This window comes from Rhinichthys klamathensis, unplaced genomic scaffold (genome assembly GCF_029890125.1).
Source record: "Rhinichthys klamathensis goyatoka isolate OS25496 unplaced genomic scaffold, OSU_Roscu_1.1 h1tg000165l_1, whole genome shotgun sequence".
Classification (NCBI taxonomy): Eukaryota; Metazoa; Chordata; class Actinopteri; order Cypriniformes; family Leuciscidae; genus Rhinichthys; species Rhinichthys klamathensis.
The window spans coordinates 1,419,058-1,444,130 of record NW_026606697.1 but is presented as its reverse complement, the minus strand read 5'-3'; the positions used below and the strand labels follow the sequence as shown (position 1 = coordinate 1,444,130).

Here is a 25,073-nt window from a genome sequence, read left to right as displayed (position 1 = left end):
ATCGCGAGTTCCCTCAAAAGGGAACGTCTCAGGTTACGACTCTGTAACTTCTGTAACCTCTCAGGAAACTAGAAGTTTTTTTGAACTTGTTATTAAAATAGTTTGGCAAGTTTTTACACAGATGTCCTTTAAATCTAGTCAATTTAAAGCAGATTAAAATTATTAAATAATTAACTAAATTAATGTAACATTTTACAATAAAGTTTCAATAGTTAACATGAACTAAAAATGAAGTGCACTTCTATAGCATTTATAAATCTATTAATAACAATTTCTACATTTACTAATAGGCCTACATTGTTAAAAGTCCCCCTGTGGTGAAAATCAAGTTTTTAATGTTGTATATGTCTATGTGGTGTTTTTCATGTGCTTTAAAGGGATAGTTCACTTCAAAATGAAAATTCTGTCATCATATACTCACCCTCAAGTTGTTTCAAACATGTATTAATTTCTTTCTTCTGCTGAACATAAAGGATATTTTGAAGAATGTCAGAAATCAAACAGTTAACTGGACCCATTGACTTTCATAGTATATATTTTTTTTCCTACTATGGAAGTCAATGGGTCCAGTTAACTGTTTGGTTACTGACATTCTTCAAAATATCTTCCTTTGTGTTCAGCAGAAGAAAGAAATTCATACAGGTTTGAAACAACTTGAGGGTGAGTATATGATGACAGAATTTTCATTTTGAAGTTAACTATCCCTTTAAGACAAACCATGTGCAAATTCATTAGTGAACAGCATTGTTGAGTATTTTCTCCGGCGGGCTAGCATATCATTAACAGCGAACTAGCAGGGGAGTCTCGAGAGATACCAGGTTATCCCGGTATTTGTTTTTGTTGATATGAAAAATCGGGTAGATTTAGAAATATAGCGGGTGTATGATGTAGGCTATATCAGACATCCCAACCTGCAACAAGTCATTTCAGGGAGGTATCCCCCCCCCCCCCCCCCGACATATCACCACAGAACAAGAGTTTACTTGTATACCGAAATAAAGTTTAATATAACAGAAAAATTAATTAACTATTTACATAAGCGCCAAATGTAGCCTACATGTAGGCCTATTTCCTACATCCAATGCCTTTTACTTTTGTTCCTTGCTTTCGTTGCACTTTGTTGCTGCTTGCTTGTAAAATGTGTCTTATATTTTCGCTTTTTGGGGCACTCTCCCTCTGCCATGATGCCGCTCCTGTGTCTAGATACACTGAACTGATAGGTTCCGCGGGAGAAGAGATAAAAGCCCGCCCACACTGACAATTGATTGGTTGACTTACCAAAACAGGCCAATCAGGATGCTCTCTGTCTTACATGCACTTCTTGATGCACACACGCGCGGCACACACACACGCAAAGTCTCTCGCTCTCTCCCTCTCTGTCGTGTCGTGCGCGCTACACGGTTTGGAGCACAGTCTAACCGCTCTTGCTCGCGCGCTCTTGATTCCGGGAGATTTTAACTAATTTGCGGGCATCAGGGAGCCGCTATCAATATGCGGGAGACTCCCGGAACTTCCGGGAGACTTGGGATGTCTGCTATATTACAATGTTATGATGAACTATAGCTACCTTTCTCCACTGACGTTCTGAGTTGTTCAAAGCGTGTCAGATGATTGTTAGTGACTGAAATGGCGAACGCACGGTAGCCTAACATAGTTTGTGTAACATTAGCAACACATTTAATAACGTCAAGCAAAAGGCTAATCATATTAATTGCCGTTATGTGTCGGTAACGTTGTAAAGAGCGATACCATTGTGCAGCGTTTACCTCAGTAAGTTGGCCGAGTGAATCTCTGAACTGATGTGAGCGAATGGAGGCGGGGCTAATTAGCATATTCATGAATCCGCGTATACTAAATGAAGCAAGCAAGGGTTAGTTGCATTCAAGATATTTTAAGGCATGAAGCATTTTTTTTTCATGAGGAAAAAAAACCGTTTAAATATGTTATTTTGGTGATCAAAGATTAGTTGTCTTGATTAATATTTAAATTAATTTAAAATGATTGACAACAGGGGGATTTTAAAATCAAAAAAGTTGTATTTCTTAACACTAGTTAATGCACTGTGAAGTAATATGAACAAACAATCAACAGCTGTATTTTTGAACAAAAGATGAACAAATACAGTAAAAAATGTAGGCTATACCGGTGTTACCATATAGGCTGTATAAACACATTGATCCCTTTTAGTTGACTAATTTATAAATAATATATTAATCAGTTAGACTAACTAATATCTACATATGTAATACTCCTACATACTTCATACAAAAGAACATTCTGTTCGTTAATCAGACCTCGCTTGCTGGATGCATAGAAATCTATAACTGAGTCTGGATGGCATTGTTGTGATCCAGATGCATTGGATCAACCGTGTTTATACAGATGCACACCCTAAACCATGTGAATCACTCAAATATCAGTCAAAGGCTCTGTGCCCATTTCATTTCAGCATGTGATGAAAAGCCTCTCTCAGGCTGTGTGCAAGTTCATGGCTGTTTTCTTCATAATCTCCTCTCTCTCCATTGTTCTCAACACTCATGCCTGGGCATGATTAATGACTTTGTTTAAATGATCTACAGCACAAGTACATAGAGCTTAATGGAAGAACATTTAATAAAGCAGATTGTCTCAGGTGTGCTATAAAGGCATTGATCGACACCTTCCTTTTCTTTTCAGAGCCAGGCTTTGAGTAAAGAACCCTGAAAAGCTAAAAACCAAGGGCCCTATTTTAACGATCTAAGCGCATGGTCTAAAGCGCACGGCACAAGTGCACTTAGGGCCTGTCCGGAACCACTTTTGCAAGTTTAACAAAGGGAAAAATGGTTGGCGCACCCGGTGCATGGTCTAAAAGGGTTGTCCCTATCCTCTTATTGAGTAATGGGTGTGTTTTGGGCGTAACATGCAATAAACCAATCAGAGTGTAATTTCCCATTCCCTTTGAAAGCCAGTTGAGCTCACGCCATGGTGGACATGGCGGAATTTGCAAGCGGAAAGACTAAACACTTCTCCAGAGAGGAAACGGATCTACTAGTGCACGAGGTTAAAGCGCGCAAGCAGAACATCTATGGGACAAGCCGGATTCCACCATATCTTTATGAACACAATAATAATCTTTTACATTGTAATCCTTTTTTTTTTTTTTGTGCTGCTGCCCGTCCCTGTGTGTGTAATAAGCAGAGTGTAGGTGAGTTGTGCACCTGCCTATAGGCGCATATTACTAATGCGCCCTTTAAATAACAAAAAACAAAAAAATCTATTTCTATTTAATAGAAATTTCAGTTAGCAACTCAAAATAGCAGTTAGCACCAACAATGCGCCTGAATACACCTCACTTTCAGACCAGCACGCCCACGGGCGAACAGATGGGCACAAATGCATTTGCTATTTGAACAATGTGGTGCGGGACGTGAAAATGATAACTGCGTCGGGCTGAAACTACAGTAGCAAAAAACACTTGTGTTGTGCCTGATGCCGGATTGCGCCAGGTGTTTGATAGGGCTCCTAGACCGCTGAGGAGTGTGATTATGAACTCAACCAATGAAATGATTTCAAATACTGTAATAGCAATTAGAGCAATCACATCTACAAAACTCTTCAGCATGACTGCTTGAGTCAGTAAACATAGTTTTACTCTTCACTTATTCATTACTGCTGTTCCTTCTACACCCACATAACATCTGAATAAATGCAATTATTCAGAGACAGGTGTACAACATGCCTGATTTCTAATGTATCTAGTCGATGAAATTACAGCTGGCCTCCATCTGTTGCTGATTTCAGGTTTAAATCCAGGATTTACATTTCTGATGTATAAATACAATATGCCTCACCTTTACCGCCAACAAGCTATAAATCATTCGTAGGTGCCTGCTGCTGATTTACATGTTAAATGGTAGAAATATGTGTCATTATGTGAGGCAGCACTTCTGAGGTTTGTTAGCATTCGTTACATTGCAGTTGGTGTATGCAGGATAAAGAAAGGCATTAATTACAAGTGGTTGCATTTATAGGTTACACTTTATTTCGAGGTGTCCTTGTTTCAATTTAATTATACATACAAGTACTGAGTAATAATAATTAACTGCATGCACTATAGGGTCAGGATTTGGGTTTGGTTCAGGGTTAGTTGCATCTAAAATTTACTGTTACAGTACGTACATGTAAGCATGTGCTACAAGAACAGTGTAAAATTAAGTGATACCCATTTATATTTTCGGAAGAAATGAGTGTTGTTTGCCTGTGCTAGGGTTTTGAAGGTGGTTGCCAGACCACTGCTATGTTGTTCCTAAGGTTCCTGACTGGTCAGCATGTTGCTAGGGTGTTCTGGATACTTGCCATGCTATTGTACACTCCTAAAAATAAAGGTTTTTGGCATCAATGGTTCTGTAAGGGAGGTTAGGCCTAAGGAGGAAATGTCTGGCTTGATTCCAGCAGGGATGTCTGCAAGAACACAGAGTCCAGTACAATTCCATTTGACCACTTTATTAATCCATTGAAACAGGTCGAACAGAGCAGATGAGCAGGGGGTACATAATGTGCGGTTTCTAGAACAGAAACACAAACACTTAAATCAAGATAAATCTTCTTTAACTTACACAATCAAAAGATACACAATATAAACAAATTAAGAGAAACTTACATGTCTCATGAACACACATCACAAACATTAAGCAGTTACAACATTGTGCACAAATTTGTGCATCAATGCAGGCTTTTATTAATCAGGACTCATTGGCGCATGGTTGCAGTGATTGGTTAATTAACAGAGGGATTGTACAAATCAATAAGCGGCTAATTGAAGAGAAACTAGGACTGAGCAAATGAAATTGGGCATCTTAGTAAGGCAAACCAGGAAAAGAATTGTAAACAATGATACAAATAAAAGAAACAATAATCTTTAATACAGGTTCCATAAAGAACCTTTAACATCCATGGAACCTTTCCATTCCACATCTATTCTTTAGACTATTAAAATGTTCTTTAATGGTTCTTTAAAGAACTATTTAAGGCTCATTGGCGAACCAAAAATGGCATCGCTGTGAAAAAAAAATCTTTTTGGAACCTTTATTTTTAAGAGTGCATGTGTTCAGAATTCTCCACAGAGCAAAGTTACTCTCACGGTTTAGGTTTGTATGGTATTATCCCCCCATTTATTGCCTGCCATGAAAAAAAGAAGATTTCTTGGAAAAGTAATAGAACACCCCTCCTGAACAAGCCACATGATTTGAGGTACTGTATCATTTATTTCTGTAACATAAATAGTGATGGATGAGTTATGTGCTGAATTTTAATAAGTATTAACAATAGTGAATGTTACATGCCAAAAGAATGCAATGCAAGAATGTGTTTACATGACATTTTAAATTTTTTAGTTTTCTCTGTCAGTCTTGACGTCAAAATAGACATGTCATGAACACTGAACACTGGTTAATAGTCAGTCGGGTTCATAAAAACTGTATATTAACTTTCACTGCTAAAAGCGCACAGCAGAGATGTAGCTGTAAAAAAGGTCGATAAATTATAAATCTATGTGGGTATCCTGCTGTGCATTGGAGACAAGATGAACTATCAGCATGTATATATATTTTAACATTTTAAATACTCTGTCAAATTTGTCAAATTCAAAATGTCAAATTTATAGTTGAAATGGCAAAGGATAAATTCCCATTTAAACCAATTATATTTATGTTTATAATAACAAACCAAGGGCATTTTCTCTAACACTGCCCTCTCAAAAGATGTGACAAAACATTACAATATACAAGCAACAATATACAAGTGACGTGAGGACACCATCAATACACTTGCCATGTTTACTGCGGATTTAATTATATTAATAGTCGCCCGAAAACAAGAGAAAAATTAATAATAATAGCCTCCTCGTTAATAGCATCACTCCTCCATAACAGGCTAATAAATGTATCTCAGTGTTGACAGATTGGAATTGTCCAAATATCGTACCAGAAGCTCGTATTTAAAATTATTGTACATGAGTCAAACGTACAGAATACAGATATTTATCTAGACCAACAACTTTTTGACATGACCTGCAAATTACGTTATTGTTAAACTATCGACCTCAGCTTGGAAATAACTGACCTGAGTGCCCTGGCAGGAACGTTAAGTTAAGATGAGATGAGATGGAAGACATGTGAAACACCACGTTCACATTCTCCTCCTCACATGACGGTAGAAGTAGGATCCAAAGCTAGATCAATGAGTATAAAAGCCCTATGATTACAACGACCATCATTTGAAGTGTCACAAAATTCAGAAATTATCGTACATTATGAGATTTTTTTTATTTTTGATAGTACAGAGGTCAAAATTACCGTACAAATATGATCATTTTTGTACGTCTCCCAACACTGGTTTATCTTTTCCAGTACCGATCAACTTTATCCAACAAGTAACGTGGTGCGAAGAAACGCTAAATCGCTGGGTTAAAAACAGAGAAGGATCTGTCTGCTTCCTGTAAGACAGTAAACACGCCCACTATTAGCTATAGGCTCCTGGCCACGCCCACTAAACCGGCAGTTTCACAAAAATGAATTACTGATTCGAATCCCTATGTACTATACTTTCCATTCTGTAATGTACTCATTTACATTTGGGAATGACACATTAAAAATGCTGGAATTTTTGTTGCACGGAGGAGGCTCTATAGCTACATTTCTATACCTGCTCAAGTTGGATACTCTCACCTTAGCTATAAGATGCAAAAATATATCAATCTGTGATTAAATTATAAATGATATCATTGGACATTTATATATTTTTATTTATAAAACATAACTTACAAGACTATAGATCAATATTTAAACTTAAGATAATGTTGTAGCTTGCCAAAAGTGTCTTTTGAAGACACTGGCTGATATGAAATATTGAGCTCTTTGATCAATTTGTCTGACTTCCTTTGGAAAGGTGTTCAATTGAGGTAAAATCACAATAATGTCTCATTTCTAGTATATACACAGGGCAATTATACTGTCCCTATAGCGGTGACCTTTAAAAATGTGCAAATGTCTCAGCCTCATTTTCCCTATTCACTACACCTATCAGCAATGCCTTTCAACATTCTTGTCATCTTCATATGTTGTCACTTTATCACTTAGAAAAATGTGTGTTTACGGAATATATGTAGAAAAGTTTTTTTTTTTACCTAGAAATGAGCTCTCTTCTTAAAGGGATACCAAAAATGAAAATTCTGTCATCATTTACTCACCCTCAAGTTGTTGCAAACCTGTATGAGTTTCTTTCTTCTGCTGAACACAAAGGAAGATATTTTGAAGAACGATTGGAACTTTGGCACCATTGACTTCCATAGTATTTTTTTTTCTACTATGGAAGTCAATGGTGCCAAACAACTTTTTGGTTCCAATCGTTCTTCAAAATATCTTCCTTTGTGTTCAGCAGAAGAAAGAAACTCATACAGGTTTGCAACAACTTGAGGGTGATTAAATGATGACAGAATTTTCATTTTTGGGTGGAGTATCCCTTTAAAAGAAAACACAAATGACAATGTAAGAGCCATCATTTAACAGTCAGTTCACCCAAAAAGAAAATTCTGCTGTCTTTAATCACCCTTATGTCATTTTTTAATGCCATACGACTGGACTTACTTTCTATACATTATATAGACTACTTTTATGATACTTTGTGGTGCCTTTGCATCCTTTTTGAATGCTTTAGTCCCCATTTTTGCAATTGTATTGAAGAAAAAAAAAAAAGCTCCCTTTCGTTGTCACTCCGAGATACGTCGGATGACGACGAATGGGGTTTCGCTTAGAAAGCCTATCGACTTCGAGTATTACAAAACAAGCCAATGGCAAAGAAATGCCATGGGTCTGCGGAATTTGCATGGCGCAACTCCGCCCCACCTCGTGGGTATAAAAGGAGGACGCCGGCAATATGCAGATATGTTTTTCGCTTCGGAGCCAAGAGTTTCTCTTCACTCCACAGCCATTTCTGACTTCACTCTACGAGACGAGCGACTCTCCGGTGTTGGTGTGACGGCGATCTCCAGCGAGTTCACAGTGCCTGCTGATCTGTGCAGTGATCTGCCTGAGTGTGTTTCTCTCTGCTCGCTTCAGCATCCGCAGAGTTTTTTCCTCTCACAAAAGAGCTTGCACGCGGCACGTCTTTTTAAAGGCAGCTCGCCCGTGCATTTCTGGTTGCGGTCGATTCATTTCTGACTCTGATGGGCACATTCTCTGCTCTGCGTGTTTGGGCATTGATCACGCTAGAGCAGCGTTTGTGGATGACTCATGTTCTCTCTGCGGGAACATGAGCATTGCGTCATTACGATCGAGACTCAGTGATCTCGTTAGAGAGAGAGTCCCCTCATCCACACCCCGATCTACACCCTCCACGAGAGGTGGTACTTCTGCTGGTGGCCAGGGTGACCTGAGGGTGAGAGTGTGGAACAAAACGCCAACTGTTTGTCCGTGGACCACGCCCCCCTCTTCAGTGATGCAACCCGCGAGTGTTCAGGGGATTCCCCCGGGTCTATTTTCGGATGCCCCGCGGGTTTCCCTTGACGCTCCAGATTCGGATCTGATGTCCATCGCAGCATCACAGGGCGGGCTAGAATCTTCAGGAAGTGAAGATTCGACAGTGTTGCCACCTTCGGGTGTGCACATGGCATTTGTCGAGTCTGATCCAGAGATGATGGCCATGCTTTCCCAGGCGGCCGCGAGCATCGGTTTAGAGTGGAACCCTCCACCCTGTCCCAATCGCTCGCGGCTGGACGATTGGTCTTTGGGTACGGCCACCGACCCTCGTCCGCGGCCAACCCCAATACCTTTCTTCCCGGACGTGCATGATAAGATCTCGAAGTCCTGGAAGACCCCCATGTCTTCTTGGGACCGCTCGTTGATCTCATCCGCCTTTCCTCCCCTCGACGGGGCCATTGCCCATGGGTACACTGCGGTTGAACGCTCTGTTGCGATGCTACTGTGTCCTCAGAGTGCTTCTTCTCGGCGCGACCCTAAGCACCCGTCCGAAGCCTGTAGTTTTTCGTATACGCTTGTGGTGAAATCCTATAGAGCCGCAGGACAGGCAGCCGCCTCACTGCATGCCATGGCCATTCTGCTGGTCTACCAGGCCCAGATGCTCAGGGACATGCACGAGGGCAGAACTGACCCAGGGCTCTTTAATGATCTGCGCGCCGCCACTGACCTTGCTCTCCGAGCGACGAAAGTGGCCGCACGCTCCCTGGGTCATGTCATGTCCACCAATGTGGTCCAGGAACGACACCTGTGGCTGAACCTGGCTGATGTGCGGGGTGCTGACCGGACTTGTCTGCTCGACACCCCCATATCCCAGGCCGGCCTCTTCGGCGGTGCGGTTGAGGACTTTGCCCAACAGTTCTCAACCGGCCAGGAGCAGACTGAGGCTTTCCAATGTATTCTGCCCCGACGGCCCGCTGCTGCAGATCCCTCAGTCTGCCCACCGCCGAGGGCCCCTTCACGCAGCTCCCACCCCTCCCGCACAGCCCCAGCAGCAGCCTTCACCGGGCTGTGCTGTGGAGGAAGCCGCAGGTAGGCGCCTCATCCCCCTCTGTCGCCAGACCCCTGGCAGAGCAGGCCCTTGCGGAACGCTGGTCCTTCCCTGGCCTCATCTGTCAGGGCGCGGATGATGCCGTGCCCCTACACCGGGCCGCTATGCCGTCCACGTCCGGGCGGGCCGGTCACTCCGCTTCGCTGCCCCACCGAGGGGACGTCTGTGGTTCGTCTGTCCCGCTGGGTCGCACAAACTACCAGGCTCAGCTACACGATTCAGTTCACGCGGTCTCCTCCCCGCTACAGGGGAGTCCGCTTCACTATGGTCGGTGGCAATGCCCCTGTCATGAGAGCGGAGATTGCTACCCTACTGGCGAAGGGTGCGGGACCTTCGGGACCACGGGGTTCGCATCCTGAACTATCTCGACGACTGGCTGATACTAGCTCACTCTCGAGACCAGGGATCTAGTGCTCCGGCACTGAGCCCGTCTGGGCCTTCGGGTCAACTGGGAGAAGAGCAAACTTTGCCCCGTGCAGAGGATCTCTTTTCTCGGTATGGACATCGACTCGGTCACCATGTCCGCGCAGCTTACGAGCATGTGCACGCAGTCACTGCTGACTTGCCTGAGACAATTCGAGGGCAAGAGTGCGGTTCCACTGAAACTGTTTCAGAGGCTCCTGGGGCATATGGCATCTGCAGCCGTGGTAACACTGCTCGGATTGCTTCATATGAGACCGCTTCAGCTTTGGCTTTGCGACCGAGTCCCGAGGTGGGCATGGCAACACGGCACCCTCCGAGTACCAGTTACTCCGACCTGCCGCCAGACCTTCTCCCCGTGGTCGAACCTCAGTTTTCTACGGGCTGCACGCATTCTCCGTTGACGAAGCATGCCTGGAATTCGGGCCGGCTTTCTCTCACGTGATCCTGAGACCCCGGCATGGATATGTGCCCAAGGTTCCCACCACTCCCTTCCGGGACCAGGTGGTGAACCTGCAAGCGCTGCCCCTGGAGGAGGCAGACCCAGCCTTGGCACTGCTCTGTCCAGTACGCGCCCTCAGACCAGCTCTTTGTCTGTTATGGTGGGAAGCTGAAGGTAAAGGCTCTCTCCAAGCAAAGGCTGTCTCACTGGATAGTGGACGCCATTGCTTTGGCATACCAGCAGCATGGTCGACCGTGCCCCCTTGGTCTGACTGCCCACTCCACCCGGAGTGTGGCGTCCTCTTGGGCTCTAGCGCATGGCGCCTCGCTAACAGACATCTGCGGGGCTGCAGGGTGGGCGACACCCAACACATTCGCCAGATTCTACAATCTCCGAGTGGAGCCTGTGTCCTCTCATGTACTCGCTTCAACCAGCTAGTACCGGACCCGCTCAGGTGTCTTCGCTTGCTAGCCATTCCACTCCACGTACTGGATACGTGCGATATTTTCCTCAGGTGAGCTTCCTCCTCAAGCCCTGAGTTCCTCCAGCACTGCTGACGTCGACGCCAGTGTCTATTGCCTATGCGTTGGCTAGGTGCCTCCGTGTGCATGGTCCCCCCTCTGGGCGACCCCCACATGTGTATTTCCACTGTAAGCCTCTCTGAGCATGTGTCTTTCCCTCGGCAAGCCACCTTGCCACCCCTGGGGTTTAAATATTCCACCTGCTGCTGGACACCCCAGTGTTCTCCATATGCATCCCTCTGGGTCATATGTGTATTCTCTAAGCCCCCCCCCCCCCCCCCCCCGGGCTGGCATTAATTGCATATTTCTCTGAGATATGTGATATGCTCCCCAGTGTACCTTGGTATTCCTGTGCTAAATATGAGTCCTTCGTCCATGCTAGTCTCATGACAGGGATCTCAGATTTACGCGGGGCACTGAAAGACAACTGTGAAGATGGCGTGATTAGACTGGTAACCCCATTCGTCGTCATCCGACGTAACTCGGAGTGACAACGAAAGGGAACGTCTCGGTTACGTTACGTCTGCCTGCCACTTCCACTGTACCGCGGAAATCGCCTGAGCTCAGTCTTGGCTCCTCAGCGAAGAAACATATCTGCATATTGCCGGCGTCCTCCTTTTATACCCACGGGGTGGGGCGGAGTTGCGCCATGCAAATTCCGCAGACCCATGGCATTTCTTTGCCATTGCCTCGTTTTGTAATACTCAAAGTCGATAGGCTTTCTAAGCGAAACCCCATTTGTCGTCATCCGACGTAACGTCTCCGTTCCCTACTCAGGGAACAAGGGTTACATACGTAACTGAGACGTTCTCCTTTAGGGTTCCATGGAAGCAAAAAGGAAGCAAAAAGTTTTCATTTTGGGGTGAACTATTCCTATTCCAAAAGTGTTCATTCCAAAATATCTGACTCTGACCAGCAACAGAGCAATTACACATTCTCAAGGAGATTTCCTCCACATTAAGTTTTTCTGATCTAAAGTGCTACGGGCATCTTATCGAAGCTAATGTGCGTAAGACTTAACTTTCCCAAACTAACCGTGTCTAGGCAGGCATGCATTTAGGCCATGTATCAATGTGCCTCAGATTAACTGTGTGCAATGCATCGCAGCTTCATGATCCATGTCCAGAACTGGCAGTCTAAATATAGGCCCAACAAAACCCCTTCTGTGCTGTATCTACATTCTGCACATCTCTACCCTCATCCACTCCTGAGCTTCAGCCAAAATGAAAATGAGCATAATTAGGTCCCATGAGGCAGAGAGCATTAGACAGAGAAGCAATAATGGCATGGACGCCAATATCGTCCTGGTTTTGGAATGACAATGTCACTTGCCATGCCAAAGGCTGCAGTGAGCACTTGTTTGGAAAACCTGCACGAGATGACTTCCTTAACACAGAGTAGTGGGCAATTTTGATTTCCTGCACTTATCAGGGGAAAACAGGCACACATTTTGCTCTCTGGTGGGGGGAATGTATGAAGAAAAAACAGCGATGGTCATCAACTCCGCAGCCGGGCACATATTAAAAAGAAGACATTTTAAACACTATAAATATGTTCTCTGCTCATCTACTATTATGTTTTTTTGCATGTTGTTGAAAGCATGCCGTACACTACAGTTCAAAAGTTTGGGGTAAGTAAGACTTTTAAAAAAAAGTTTTTGAAAGAAGTCTCCTATGCTCGCCAACGCTGCAGTTATTTGATCATAAATACAGTAAAATATTCAGATGGTAGGGTCAGAATTGGTCATAAACAACATGAAAGCATGGATCCATCCTGCCTTGAATCAATGGTTCAGGCTGCTGGTGGTGTAATGGTGTGTGGTGGTGTAATGGTGTTTTCTTGGCATATTGGGCCCCTTAGTACCAATTGAGCATTGTTTAAATGCCACAGCCTACCTAAGTCCATCCCTTTATGACCACAGTGTATCATCTTTTGATGGCTACTTCCAGCAGGATAACACTCTATGTCACAAAGCTCAAACCATCTCAAACTGGTTTCTTGAACATGACAATGAGTTCACTATACTCAAATGACCTCCACAGTCACCAGATCTCAATCCAACCTTTAGGATGTGCTGGAAAGGAAGATTCACATCATGTGCAGCCGACAAATCTGCAGCAACTGCGTGATGCTGTCATGACAATATGGACCAAAATCTATTGAGAAAAGTTTTCAGCACCTTGTTGAATCTATGCTACGAAGAATTAAAGCAGTTCAGAAGGCAAAAGTGGGTCTAACCTGGTACTAGAAAGTTGTACCTAATTAAGTGTCCAATAAGTGTTTTGCAAGAAGCCAGAGGAAGGCAAGGTAAGGAAGACAGGACAGGAAGTCATTGAGAAGCACAAAGTGTGACACAGGAGACAGTGGCATTCAGCAAAGCAGAAAACAGACAGAAACACAGAGGCAGAACCTATTTTCACTGTCTTTTGAACAGACAGGTGAAACTGTCTGAGGGGCCCTCACTGGGTAACAAGATTACAGTCACAAAATGAACTGAAAGAGTTATTTTTAGGGATGAATGAGTTTTCTAGGTTTTGTTGGCATGTTCTAACACATTACGTATTTATTTTTTGAAGTCTTTGATTAAGTGTGTGTGTGTGTGTGTGTGTGTGTGTGTGTGTGTGTGTGTGTGTGTGTGTGTGTGTGTGTGTGTGTGTGTGTGTGTGTGTGTGTGTGTGTGTGTGTGTGTGTGTGTGTGTGTGTGTGTGTGTGTGTGTGTGTGTGTGTTGGGGGGGTGGGGGGTGTAATATGTATTATGAGCATTGCCTTATTGCGAGGAATTACGTTACTAATATTGCTTCATGTTTCACCAGATCCAAACCTCAACAGAGGACCCAAACAATTTCCTAGGGACCGGCCTACAGCCTGGAAGTCATAACATACAAATCTATGCACTATACAAAGCTTTAATTTTAAAAACGTGTCCAGCTAATTGAACATAAATTAGTACATGAGAGCATGATGTACTTTTTGTATAACTGGAGTATGGCTTTAAATTGTTAATCCACCCAAAAATGAAAATTCTGTTATCATTTCCTCACCCTCATGTCGTTCCAAACCTGTATGACTTTCTTCTCTGGAACATAAAAGAGGATGTTTTGAAGAAGGTTGGTAACCAAACAGTTTTGGTTCCCGCCGAATTCCATTATATTTTTTTAACCATACAATGGAAGTCAAAAGGAACAAAAACTGTTTGGTTATCAACATTCTGATAAATCATAATATATTTTGGTTATTATAAAACTGTAAATGCTGATTGTAAAAGCTGTACAAAACACTCTTAAATTAAAAGTTACACAACAGACTGTCATTATGTGTATTACGGCCCTATTTTAAAGGAGTCATCGGATGCAAAATTCACTTTTATATGGTGTTTGCATATAAATGTTTCTTTGCAGTGTGTGGACACAACCACCAATGAAACAAAAATCCATTTACTCCTTTTTTTTTATCCTCAAAAAGCCTAAACACTCTCAATAATCAAGTCGTTTGGATTTTCTGAGCAATATGATTTTCTGAGCAATATGATTTTCTGAGCAATATTGCTCATGCTCCGCCCACAACCACTGATGGACTGTCCCGTATTAGCATATATTTCCGCCCTCAGCCATTTGTATACTGTCCGCCAAGGCAGCACTTTATGTGTCAGAAGAGAGGGGTGGGGTGAGCAGTTGCTCATTATCATTTAAAGAGACATGCACTGAAACGGGTCGCTGTGAACAGAGCTGTTTTTGAGGAGGTAAAAAGGGTGTTGTTTTACACAACCATTGAGGAATTTAAACCAAAGTATGTTACAAACTTTACATGAAGACCCTAAAGAATCATACCAACTTGTGGAAAATGGGCATCCGATGACCCCTTTAACGATCTAAGCGCATGGTCTAAAGCGCACGGCGTTACGCCGCCTTCACACTGGCAGTTGAAATCAGCTACGATACGGCTCCGAAACGACCGGAAGTCATTCATTTCCTATGGAGATTCGCAGACCGCATGCGAATGAGTCCGAAACGGGTCCGACCGAGTGCGGTGCGAAGAAAATCGTGTCCGTTGGTCATCCGGATGCGTTCAAAAAATTGAACTCTTGCGAAAAGCTACGGACGGTTCCTATCCGACAATTCCAGCGGAAGTTAGCGTTGCTATGATACTGATAAACAAACCTGAATTCTTATCGTTATAAAATCATTATTTATTTTATTAAAAGTTAAGTTGTCATGTCATTTTTTTATTTTCATGATTTGCTAACGTCATTAGGGCAGTTAATACAATTAAATTAGGCAGACATCGAACTAAATGTGATATAGTGGTATAAATTATACCACTACATCACATTTTTAGCCGACCTGATCATGTCAACGTCCTGAGCAACTTTCCTCACGCAGCAGCCTTCCTATTAATATCTCTATAACCCTCATCAGAGAGATCATACAGAACTGACAGAATCAACCTTTCTAATCTCTCCGCCATTTTTGTTCTACCCGCTTCCGACGCTTTTCACTGTGTAGTACGACGTCCGTTGGGGGCGTATTGCGTATTACGGAGCTGATTTCAACTGCCAGTGTGAAGGCGGCGTTAGTTTAACAATGGGAAAAATGGTTGGCGAGCCCGGCTCAAGGTCTAAAAGGGTTGTCTATATTCTCTTAATGAGTAATGGGTGTGCTTTGGATGTAACATGCAATAAACCAAAAAGAGTCTCATCTCCCATTCCCTATAAAAGCCAGTTGCCCTCGTGCCATGGCGGATTTGCTATTTACATTGCGGAATTTGCAAGCGGAAAAACTGAACAATTCTCCAGAGAGGAAACGGATCTGCTTGTGCGCGAGGTTAAAGCGAGCAAGCAGACCGTCTATGGGACAAGCCGGATGCCACCATATCTTTATGAACACAATATTAATCTTTTACATTGTAATCCTTTTATTTTTAATATTTGGCATGCATGTTTGTGTGGTGGTGCATGTGTGTGTAATAAGCAGAGTGTACGCACGTTGAGTACCCGCCTATAGGCGCATATTACTAATTCGCCCTTTAAACAACAAAAATAAATCAATACTGCGCCATTGACTTTAGTCCAGGTTTCAGTTGGTCAATGACAAAGTCTATTTCAGTTGCCTCAAAATAGCAACGCACCAACAATGCGCCTGAACACACCTCGTTTTCAGACCAGCACGCCCAGGGGCGCACAAATAAAGGCGCAAATGCATTTGCTATTTAAACAACGTGGCGCAGAACGTGAAAATGATAACTGCGCCGCATTGTGCCAGGTGTATGATAGGGCTCCTGTTGTTTTATTTTCAGAAATTCCTTTCGCAGATCACATCCTTACACCAGTAGGTGGCGACAATGAGTGGTTCTATAAAATGATTTATTCAAAACACGGATACATTCAAGAGTGAAACAAATGACTGTTTTCATGAGTGACGTTCTAAATGGATAAAAAAGTTAATTTCTTTATGAGAGAGTCATTGAATCGTTCATTCAAACCATTCATTCAAAAACAGCCTCGGTTCTGTTTGTAAATAATTTGTTGGCGGACCAAACAAAGAGTAACTGACTTTATTATAGAGTAGTGATAGCATAGTTAAAGGAGTCTAACCCATAATTTTAAAATAATCTAGTATTATATACTGATTTAAAGAAATGTTACATGTAAATACAGGATTGGTTTAACCTTGTCACTGCTGCTGTCTTTACTGTGTGTCACCCCAGATTGTTACTGGCCACCATATTAATAACAATTAAAAAAATATTTATCCTGGAATATCTGCTGCCAATGGCTTGCTGTTGATTCCATGGTGCAAAACTTCAGCAGCAGGGCGTTCGGAGCAGGTATGTCTGTCAACAAGCCTTCTACTACTATTTCATGTAGAGCTTTCTTTTGTGCACTCAATATGTCTTGTCTTGAGTTGAGCAATGGCATGTCCCCTGATGAGTATTCTAGCATTGTTGTATGAGAAGCTTTTAAATAAAATACTGGATCACTGTTCTCTTTTGTACTGGCAAGAAGCCCAAAGTGACATACAGCATGCAAATCTGGGAAACTTTTGGCTGTGAAAATAAAGTGTTTAAAGCACATCCCATCTGGGGTCCTAGCACATACATGCTGTTGATCATAATTTGCAACCCGCCGGCTGGGATAGTAAACGTAGTGTGTGTGCACGAACAAGTTTACACCGACTTCCTCTAGTTTCCAACGCTTACAACAAGTGTTAACTAACTTCTGATTCAAATGACGTAAGGACAAATAATCATTGTGAGACATTTTGCAGCCCAGCTGTGAAATAGTGTTTCGGAAGTGTTGCTTTTTCATTGTGGTCCCTGTGGGACACATAAAAGCAGCTTCCTGCATGCAAGAATTAATCCTTTTTTATATACGTATATACCTGCTTACACTGATCCTTTTGAGCTGGATTGAGGGGAAACACATACAATACTGTAATCAACAGCTAAATGCCTTATTTCAAAGGTTGTCTTACAAATCAGGTGTTTTTAACATTAATGACCCAGCTATATATACATGTAATCTGGATTCTGTAATCAGATTCCCAAGATTTAGTACTTGTAAGATTATAAGTTTTTAAGAAAAACGTACCTTTTTTTTTATTGATTACATGATGTTATTCTCACCATGGCAGTAAATTATTCATAATTCATTGATTCTCCCTACTATTTCTTTTTTATCTTTTAAAATTTCCTTTCTAAAAAAAGCCTACTGCTTATGTACGTTCAGAAGGTCTTCCAGGTTCGAGGAATTGCACACATAGACCAGCCTCTATATGACCCGATCACTTAAAACAGAGATAAACGAGTTAGTTCAAAAGAAATCTAAAAAGAATCAAAAAGTAGTCTGATTATATTACCTTAAATGTGTAATGTAATGGATTATGTTACTAACTACAATTTTTGTAACTGACTACAAATTGTAAGTAATCTACCCAGCACTCGATACTGTATATGGAATTGATTTTAAAAATGTGGTGTGTATATATATATATATATATATATATATATATATACATAATTACATTCAAATTTTAATTTATTTAAAAATGATTACAAAAATGTCCAATAATTATGCACTATTTTATGCTTGTTATGCATTATTATCACTGAGTATCACAGTGATATCTTAAACCATGTGCGAGTCTGCACTTTGTGTGAGGAGAGCTATTTGTAAGAGTAGCTTGTTTTGTAGAGCATTTCAAATTATTTACTTACAATGTTGCTTTATAGTAAGGACCCTACCTTATAAGTTGGCAGTGGACAGGTTTGAAACCTGCCAGTATAGACGCATAACTAAAATAAGTCATCTAAGAAGGGTGCTTGAGGCTGGATTATAATATACGAAAGACGTTTTATATCAAATCAAACACAGTGACAGTGACAGCAGTCTTTTCATGTACTATAATGTCAAATCGGATTCTGCGACACTCTCATACATCTATTTTCACATATTCCAAGCCCTCTGAGAATCTTGCACATGACAAGAGCTGTACACACTTTTAATAGGATAGGACATTTTCCATTTAAAATCTTTCTGCTGTATTTCAATTTCAATCTCCATATCTACTTGGCTCATAGTCTGGGGGAAAAAAGAAAAGCGTGAATGTCTGACAGATTCCATTTCATGATATTATATGGTTGTACGTCTGACGGTCTGAGGTTCTGCCACAATGAAGCTGAAATCTATTCCAGCATGTTATGCAGCAGGTATAGGACCATGATGCATTCTGTAATATTCAGTCTTGTGGACCGCATCCAAAACTTTGCAGACTAGGTCTTTACCCTATTAGCTTAAAACACAATCATTACTAGCATAGTGTGCACAAATTAAGCTTTCAAAGAGAGAAAATATTAATTAAATTGGATCTAAAAATAGTTGTGTTGGTAAGGAATTTGTGGCTTGTAGGATTTTATGTGACCTAGAAAAGGAGGATCAAAGGAATTTTGTTCATGGATTCAAAGTGTTCAATATTTCATGGTGGAATAATGCCGCCATGAAAGAAGTCTTGTGGTGGCAGACGAAATCTGTGCGGTGTCGAAAAGAGTGGCATTGTAGCATTGCGCTGCTGTCATTCTGGTGCTTATGTAGCTTCATTTTGTACTGCCTTGAGAAACAGACGTCAGGGCTAAAAATCACAAAAGTGAGAAGTGCGCCCTCATTTCTCTTCCTTTTCAGTTACCAGATGATTATTTCATGATGTGATCTATTTAATGAGATATTTTGCCTATTTAATTTCAACTGTCACATCTTTTTCACTCTTTGTCCTCGCCTTGCACTGATTCTTGAGACATGGGACAAAACAGGCTACAGAAGAGAAACTACGATGGAAATTATTAAAAGGGTCATGAATTGAGAAATCTCATTTTCCTTGATCTTTTGACGTATAAGAGATCCTTGTTGCACTATAAAAAAATATCCTGTAAGATTCAGAACTCAAATCTTCCTAGTTAGTCCAAACTTTTAATCCTGATCCGTTTTGCGTTCAAATTGGCATTTTTAACACCGAACCTAAAGGCAAAGGGATACGTTCTAAACCTGGTGGTCGGCTTTTATGACGTATTGCCTATTTTGAGACGGAACTGTCGTTGTATGTTGTATTCTTGTATGTGCGTAGCCTGCATGTGATGGTATTTTGACCAGCTGAGAACACGTGAAGAGCTTATAAAATGAGTAAAGAAGTCAAAAGCTGCGTGGGGACGTGATTCTGATGCCTGTACCGAACTGTAATGGCAACTTTCACGACTATGACAAGAAAAAAACTATATGCTTGAGCATTCTGTCCTCTTTAGCGTGGCATATTCCTCTTTTCAGCAATGGCAGAGACGCTGGAATTGATTTTAATATGAAAAACTGCTAACCAATCATAGTATAGTGGCTGTTTACTTGCAAGTCTTTAATACGGCATGCACATCAAAACGGATTGTTTCAAAGAGAGTATCAAAAACTGGATAGAAAATAGCCTATTACTTATAAATTAGGATGCTTTTTTAATTAAAAATTTTTTTTATGTAAAAATCTAAAATTATAAGTGGACCTCAAAGAACATTATGCAATTTTCAAAAAATGTAGTTCAGTAACCCCTTTAAAAAACGATTTCTTTAGAGAAACAATGAACTAATGGCAAGTCAAATTGAGACATGTTTTGCCTCAAGTATTTTGCATCGTGTTTTGCCTCAAGTTATAAGATTTAACCTAGCTCAGTTTGAACAGAAGATCTAGATCTTGTTTCTTTCTGCTTCTGTATATCCATATCATGCAACATAATTATGCATTATGGTGCATTACGCACTGCAGCTCCTTCAGATGAACTTTAGCTATCGGAAGGCTCTCTAATTATAAAGAACAGTGCTAGTTTTGACCTAGAAACCTCAACATTAACACAGACAGAGCTTGATATGGCACATTTCCAGTTAAAGAAGCAGCAGTGTAAATCAACGGGTTATTACATTGCATTGTGGGATACATTTGCTAATAATAGTGAAAAAGCAGACTTTAAAAAGAACTATAAGCTCTGTTCAGAAACAAATCCCCACTGTTACTGTAGAGCACCAATGCATTCTCCTCTTCTCCTCAACTCTTTCCCATCACAGTTATACTAGCCTATAGGAAAGAAAAAGGAGCTCAAAGTTATTCATTCATTTTAATTCATTTGGTATGAACGGATGGAATATCCCATGTCATTGTGCATGTATTATCACTTTTTAAACAAGGAGCCTTGACCATTCTAGTGTCAAGTATAAATTGGTAGAGGCAAATTTCGGGTAGTCACATTTTTCCGTAATATTAAATGAAAAAGGAAAATATTATTTTGCATTAAGCAAATGAAGCCAGTTTTTAAAACCATTACGATTTTTTGCAGTGTGTCATTATTTCATTATTTTCATGAGAATTAAGCACATTTCCCTCAAAAGTATCATTACCATAATGTGTCTGGATGTTTTATTTATTTTACATTTTTGTTTGCACTTATCATTATTTTCAGCAGTGATTCTCATTAGATTCTAAATACTGCTGTAGTGTACTTTGAAATTGTTTTTACCATATTGTATAAAAACAAATTGCATTGATAAATACATACTGATATATAAATTCACATAACAGTAATATATATTTTTTTAATTGCGATAATGAGAATTGTCAGAAAATAATGCAAAAAAAAAGAAAGAAGAAGAGCTGTCTCATGAGATTCTCCTGATTTGAAATTGAATCACTATTATTCTATACACTATGAATTTCTTTGGAAATCAAAGACTTTTTATCAAAGTTGTCTGATAGATTGTTGCGAAATATTGAAGAATAACAGCTTCTGGCTACCAACAATTCTGCAGTTTCTCTCTCTCTCTATATACTTTACGTCTAACACGACTATCATTTGTCTCCATGATTCATCATAAGCTAATTAAAATACAATCACCTTAGAAACAAACTTCAAAAGCTCAAACAGCTCAACCCGAGCCTCGTTTCCAGATCTCAAGCCCTTCCTTTTAGAACCTCCTTTGCTCCCACAGGTTATCAATGCGTCTTTTGATTGTTGCCTTGGAAAGTACTTCATTTATATTCCTCAGTAAAAGTGGGGCCCCCGCAGATGGCTCTACGATCAGCTTCCCCGACAAAAATCCCTATTTTAACCATTACAAGAGAGACAAACAAAAATTTTGCACAAATTTCCTTTAAAGGACAACTTTAACCAATACTTCATTGGCTGCATGTAGGGGAGAGACAGGGTCAGTGCCATTACGGTTCTTCACATTAAAGAGCCAAACCCTGACGTTCTTGTTAATTCTCAAATGGCAGTCCTGACCTACTTAACACAAAAAAGGCCTCATAAAAACTTGATGATGTGCTTGTAAGTCATATGATGAGTTTCAAATGCTATCGCAAGAATATCACAAAAGACACAAAAGTGTCCTCTTTTGAAAAAAAAAAAACTGAAATGTGTTTCATATAGCCTACATGTATGTATAGCTATAAAATATACATAGGTAGCTTAAACTCGAGAGAATGCTTGTAATTGCGATAGCTGCATTAGAAATATTTGATTATTATGATATACAAAAAAAACCCAAATACATCCATTTAATCTCAGACTAAACTCAATCTTAATGATAAAATGTAAGCATTTTGGCTCAAAAAGCTTAAGTGAGAAAGACACAACTAATCTTATACTGAATTTAACATTTGAAGAACAGACACTTTGATTAAAAAACTGAAACTTTGAAGGATCCCCTCCATTTTCTGAGACATCATGTATCTACACTGCAAAGACACACACACACACACACACACACACACACACACACACACACATTGTCATGTATAGTCTGTCAAGGTACAGCCAGCCATGAAAAGGACAAACAGACAGACAGCAAGATAGACCGACAGCCAGAGAAACAGCCATCTCTTTCTCATGTTCAATATGAATATAGAAGTTTTATAACAGATCAAGGTTGTAAATTGAATCACCCAGAACTATGGAGATTGTAGGAGCTGTCCAGAGTGCTGAATGAAAGAAATCTCTGTAACCTGTTGGTGCACTGCTGTTCACTTCAAACCATTCATTGCTAGTGTTATATTATTACTACAATCCGTTCTTTAATATAAATGTCACAACAATGGATTTATGTTTAGACCTGAATATTAATATGTACCCAGAAACAATCCATTTTAAGCAATGAGGGAAGTGTGGACAATAGGCTACTATTACCAATGTCTAAGGTTTCTAATCACACAGTCATATCAAACTGAACGTTCATTCAATAATATGAAAAACTGACTTTCTGCATTGATTAAATCGATGAGAAAGCAAACAGGTTCTTACATGCTATAATCATTAATTAATGCAGAAGCACGACATAAAATTTCAAAACAGCAATAGCATCATTGATATCCAAAATGTTTGATAATAGGCTATGCTCTTAAATTATATATCTCGTAAAACCTTTAAGGACAAAAAAAATGGTAGCCTATCTTGAGATTGTGAATCTTTAAATAATCGAATTAGTTTTTAAATATACATAATACAAAATAAAAGTTCAAACAATAACGCGATTTGATAAAGAAGCCAAGTTTTACTATATGAGGAAGTCGTGGCGAGATATATATTTATATATCTATTTTGCGCAGTATAGGAGAGGGACGCACAGAAACCCACTTACATGGACGTGATGTTCCTGAAGAGCTCTTCAATGTCATTATTGTTACTGCCATTGCCCGCCGGATCTTGTAGAGCAAGTAAAGGGAAGAAATTTCCACTGTCGGACTTATTGCAATAGATCTCAGTGGGCGAACAGCTGCATGTTGGTGGACAATCGAGCATGGAGCTCCAATAACCCTGGAAGATGCTTGAAAGAAAGAAAAGCCTCCAGGTGAACACAGGAACCGCTGAACAGAACCATATATCCATGACTTTTGGGTCCAAAACGACTCGACGTCTTCCAGGGCTGATGAGGATGGTGATGATGAAGATCGCTGATGGAGATATGAGTGTTTAATATCTAAATGCGTTGGCTACATAAGAGTGCGCGCGCCTGGGAACATCATATGAGGTTGGGCTCGTAATCTAATCGCCTTATCAAAAGAACAAGAGCAAATGCCACAACTCGCCTCGACTTTCCGTTCCACAGTCCATCATAGAGATGCTCTCAGTGTCCAAGCTGGAGGAAAGTACTGCTGAAAGCGCGATGCTCCGGATGACGAGTATAAAGTCCCACCTACTGGACAGAATTAAGACTGACACCTGCAAGAGGAGGAGGAATCCGATTTCCGACCAACAAAGGCTTTTATGTAAGACTTGCGCAGGAAAAAAATATATAAATCGATTTGAGTTTATTCCTCTTTCATTAGTGATGGGTTTCCCCTATGTTTCCGTTGTTTTCTGTCACTGATATTTCATATAGGCTACCCAGTAAATTGATTTGTCAAGTAGAGAAGGCCGGGGCTAGTTGTCACACGAGGACGTCGTTGTCATATGGTCTAATTTCATTTATTTATTTAAATATCGACATATTTTATATAACCTATAAAACCACACTGACATATACATTCAAACGAGATTTTGACTTCCAGGTTGAATTGTGTTCTAAAAAAAGGTTTCATAAATGTTGTCGTCATAAATGTCAGGAGGACGTTGTGTTTAATATGCTGTACAAATAGAAAACTAAAAATATATGTTAAAGGTTCGTTCAATGATACTTTCCTCATTAGAGAAGGTGTACACATGTTGAAACAAATAGTTTTTAAAAAAATATATATTTTTTAAAAACTTAAAAATATCCGGCCACTCAAGCCAGCCAAATATATATATTTTTAAAGACCACCTTGAACATGTGTGTCTACAGTAACATTGTGTTTCAAAAAAAGTAAAACGTTCCCTGGACAACTAGCAACTACTTTTAAGACTGTATATTTTAACATTTAGTGCAATGACTTTCCATTGCAAGTGCATTAACATTATAATTTTTGCTTGTTTTAAAAAAAAAAAAAATTAGAGTGCAAATTGTTGTGTGTGGTAATTGACAGCAAGCCTGTAAACCACAGTTGAACTTTCTTCAACCCGAACACTCCTTGAACCTAAAACAAATGTGCTTCATGTACTAAGCTACCATAGAAATGAACAGTTTTTATTACAATGTGACTGAATCAGCGTGACTATTGAGTTACATCAATAAAAGTCACTTTATTGTTTAAGTCAGGTATAAACAGCTTCTAGTTCGCTAAATAGCTTCAGGGGACAGTTGTGGCCTAATGGTTAGAGAGTCAGGCTGGTAACCCGAAGGTTGCGGGTTTGATTCTCAATACCGGCTAAATGACTTGAGCATGGCACCTAACCCCCAATCGCTCCTCGGGCGAGACAACAAAAATGGCTGCCCACTGCTCCGGGTGTGTGTCTCCACGGTTTGCAGTGTGTGTTTGTTCACTTCTCACTAAACATAATGTGTGTGCACTGGATGGGTTAAATGTAGGACAAATTCCAAGTGGGTTACCATCCTCATTTACTCAGACTACATGTAAACAGAGCAAGCAAGACAAGTCTATAAGGAAAAGGCATATTTTAATACATTTTAAATCCCAAAGAGACTTTTTGAATGCATAACAACATCAGTGAAATCCTAGTTTAAAATAAACCCTTCAC

General features: G+C 40.5%; 1 protein-coding gene across 1 annotated transcript in view; it reads right to left on the bottom strand.

Moving 5' to 3' along the window:
• Positions 1–23,711, bottom strand: part of ntrk3b (neurotrophic tyrosine kinase, receptor, type 3b) — a 165,590-nt gene extending 141,879 nt beyond the window's left edge. Inside the window, exon 1 of the mRNA XM_056259167.1 lies at positions 23,098–23,711. Within this exon, the coding sequence (XP_056115142.1) occupies positions 23,098–23,345 (248 nt within the window). The 5' untranslated portion in view covers positions 23,346–23,711. The remainder of the gene's footprint in view (positions 1–23,097) is intronic.
• Between the last annotated feature and the right edge of the window lie 1,362 nt (positions 23,712–25,073).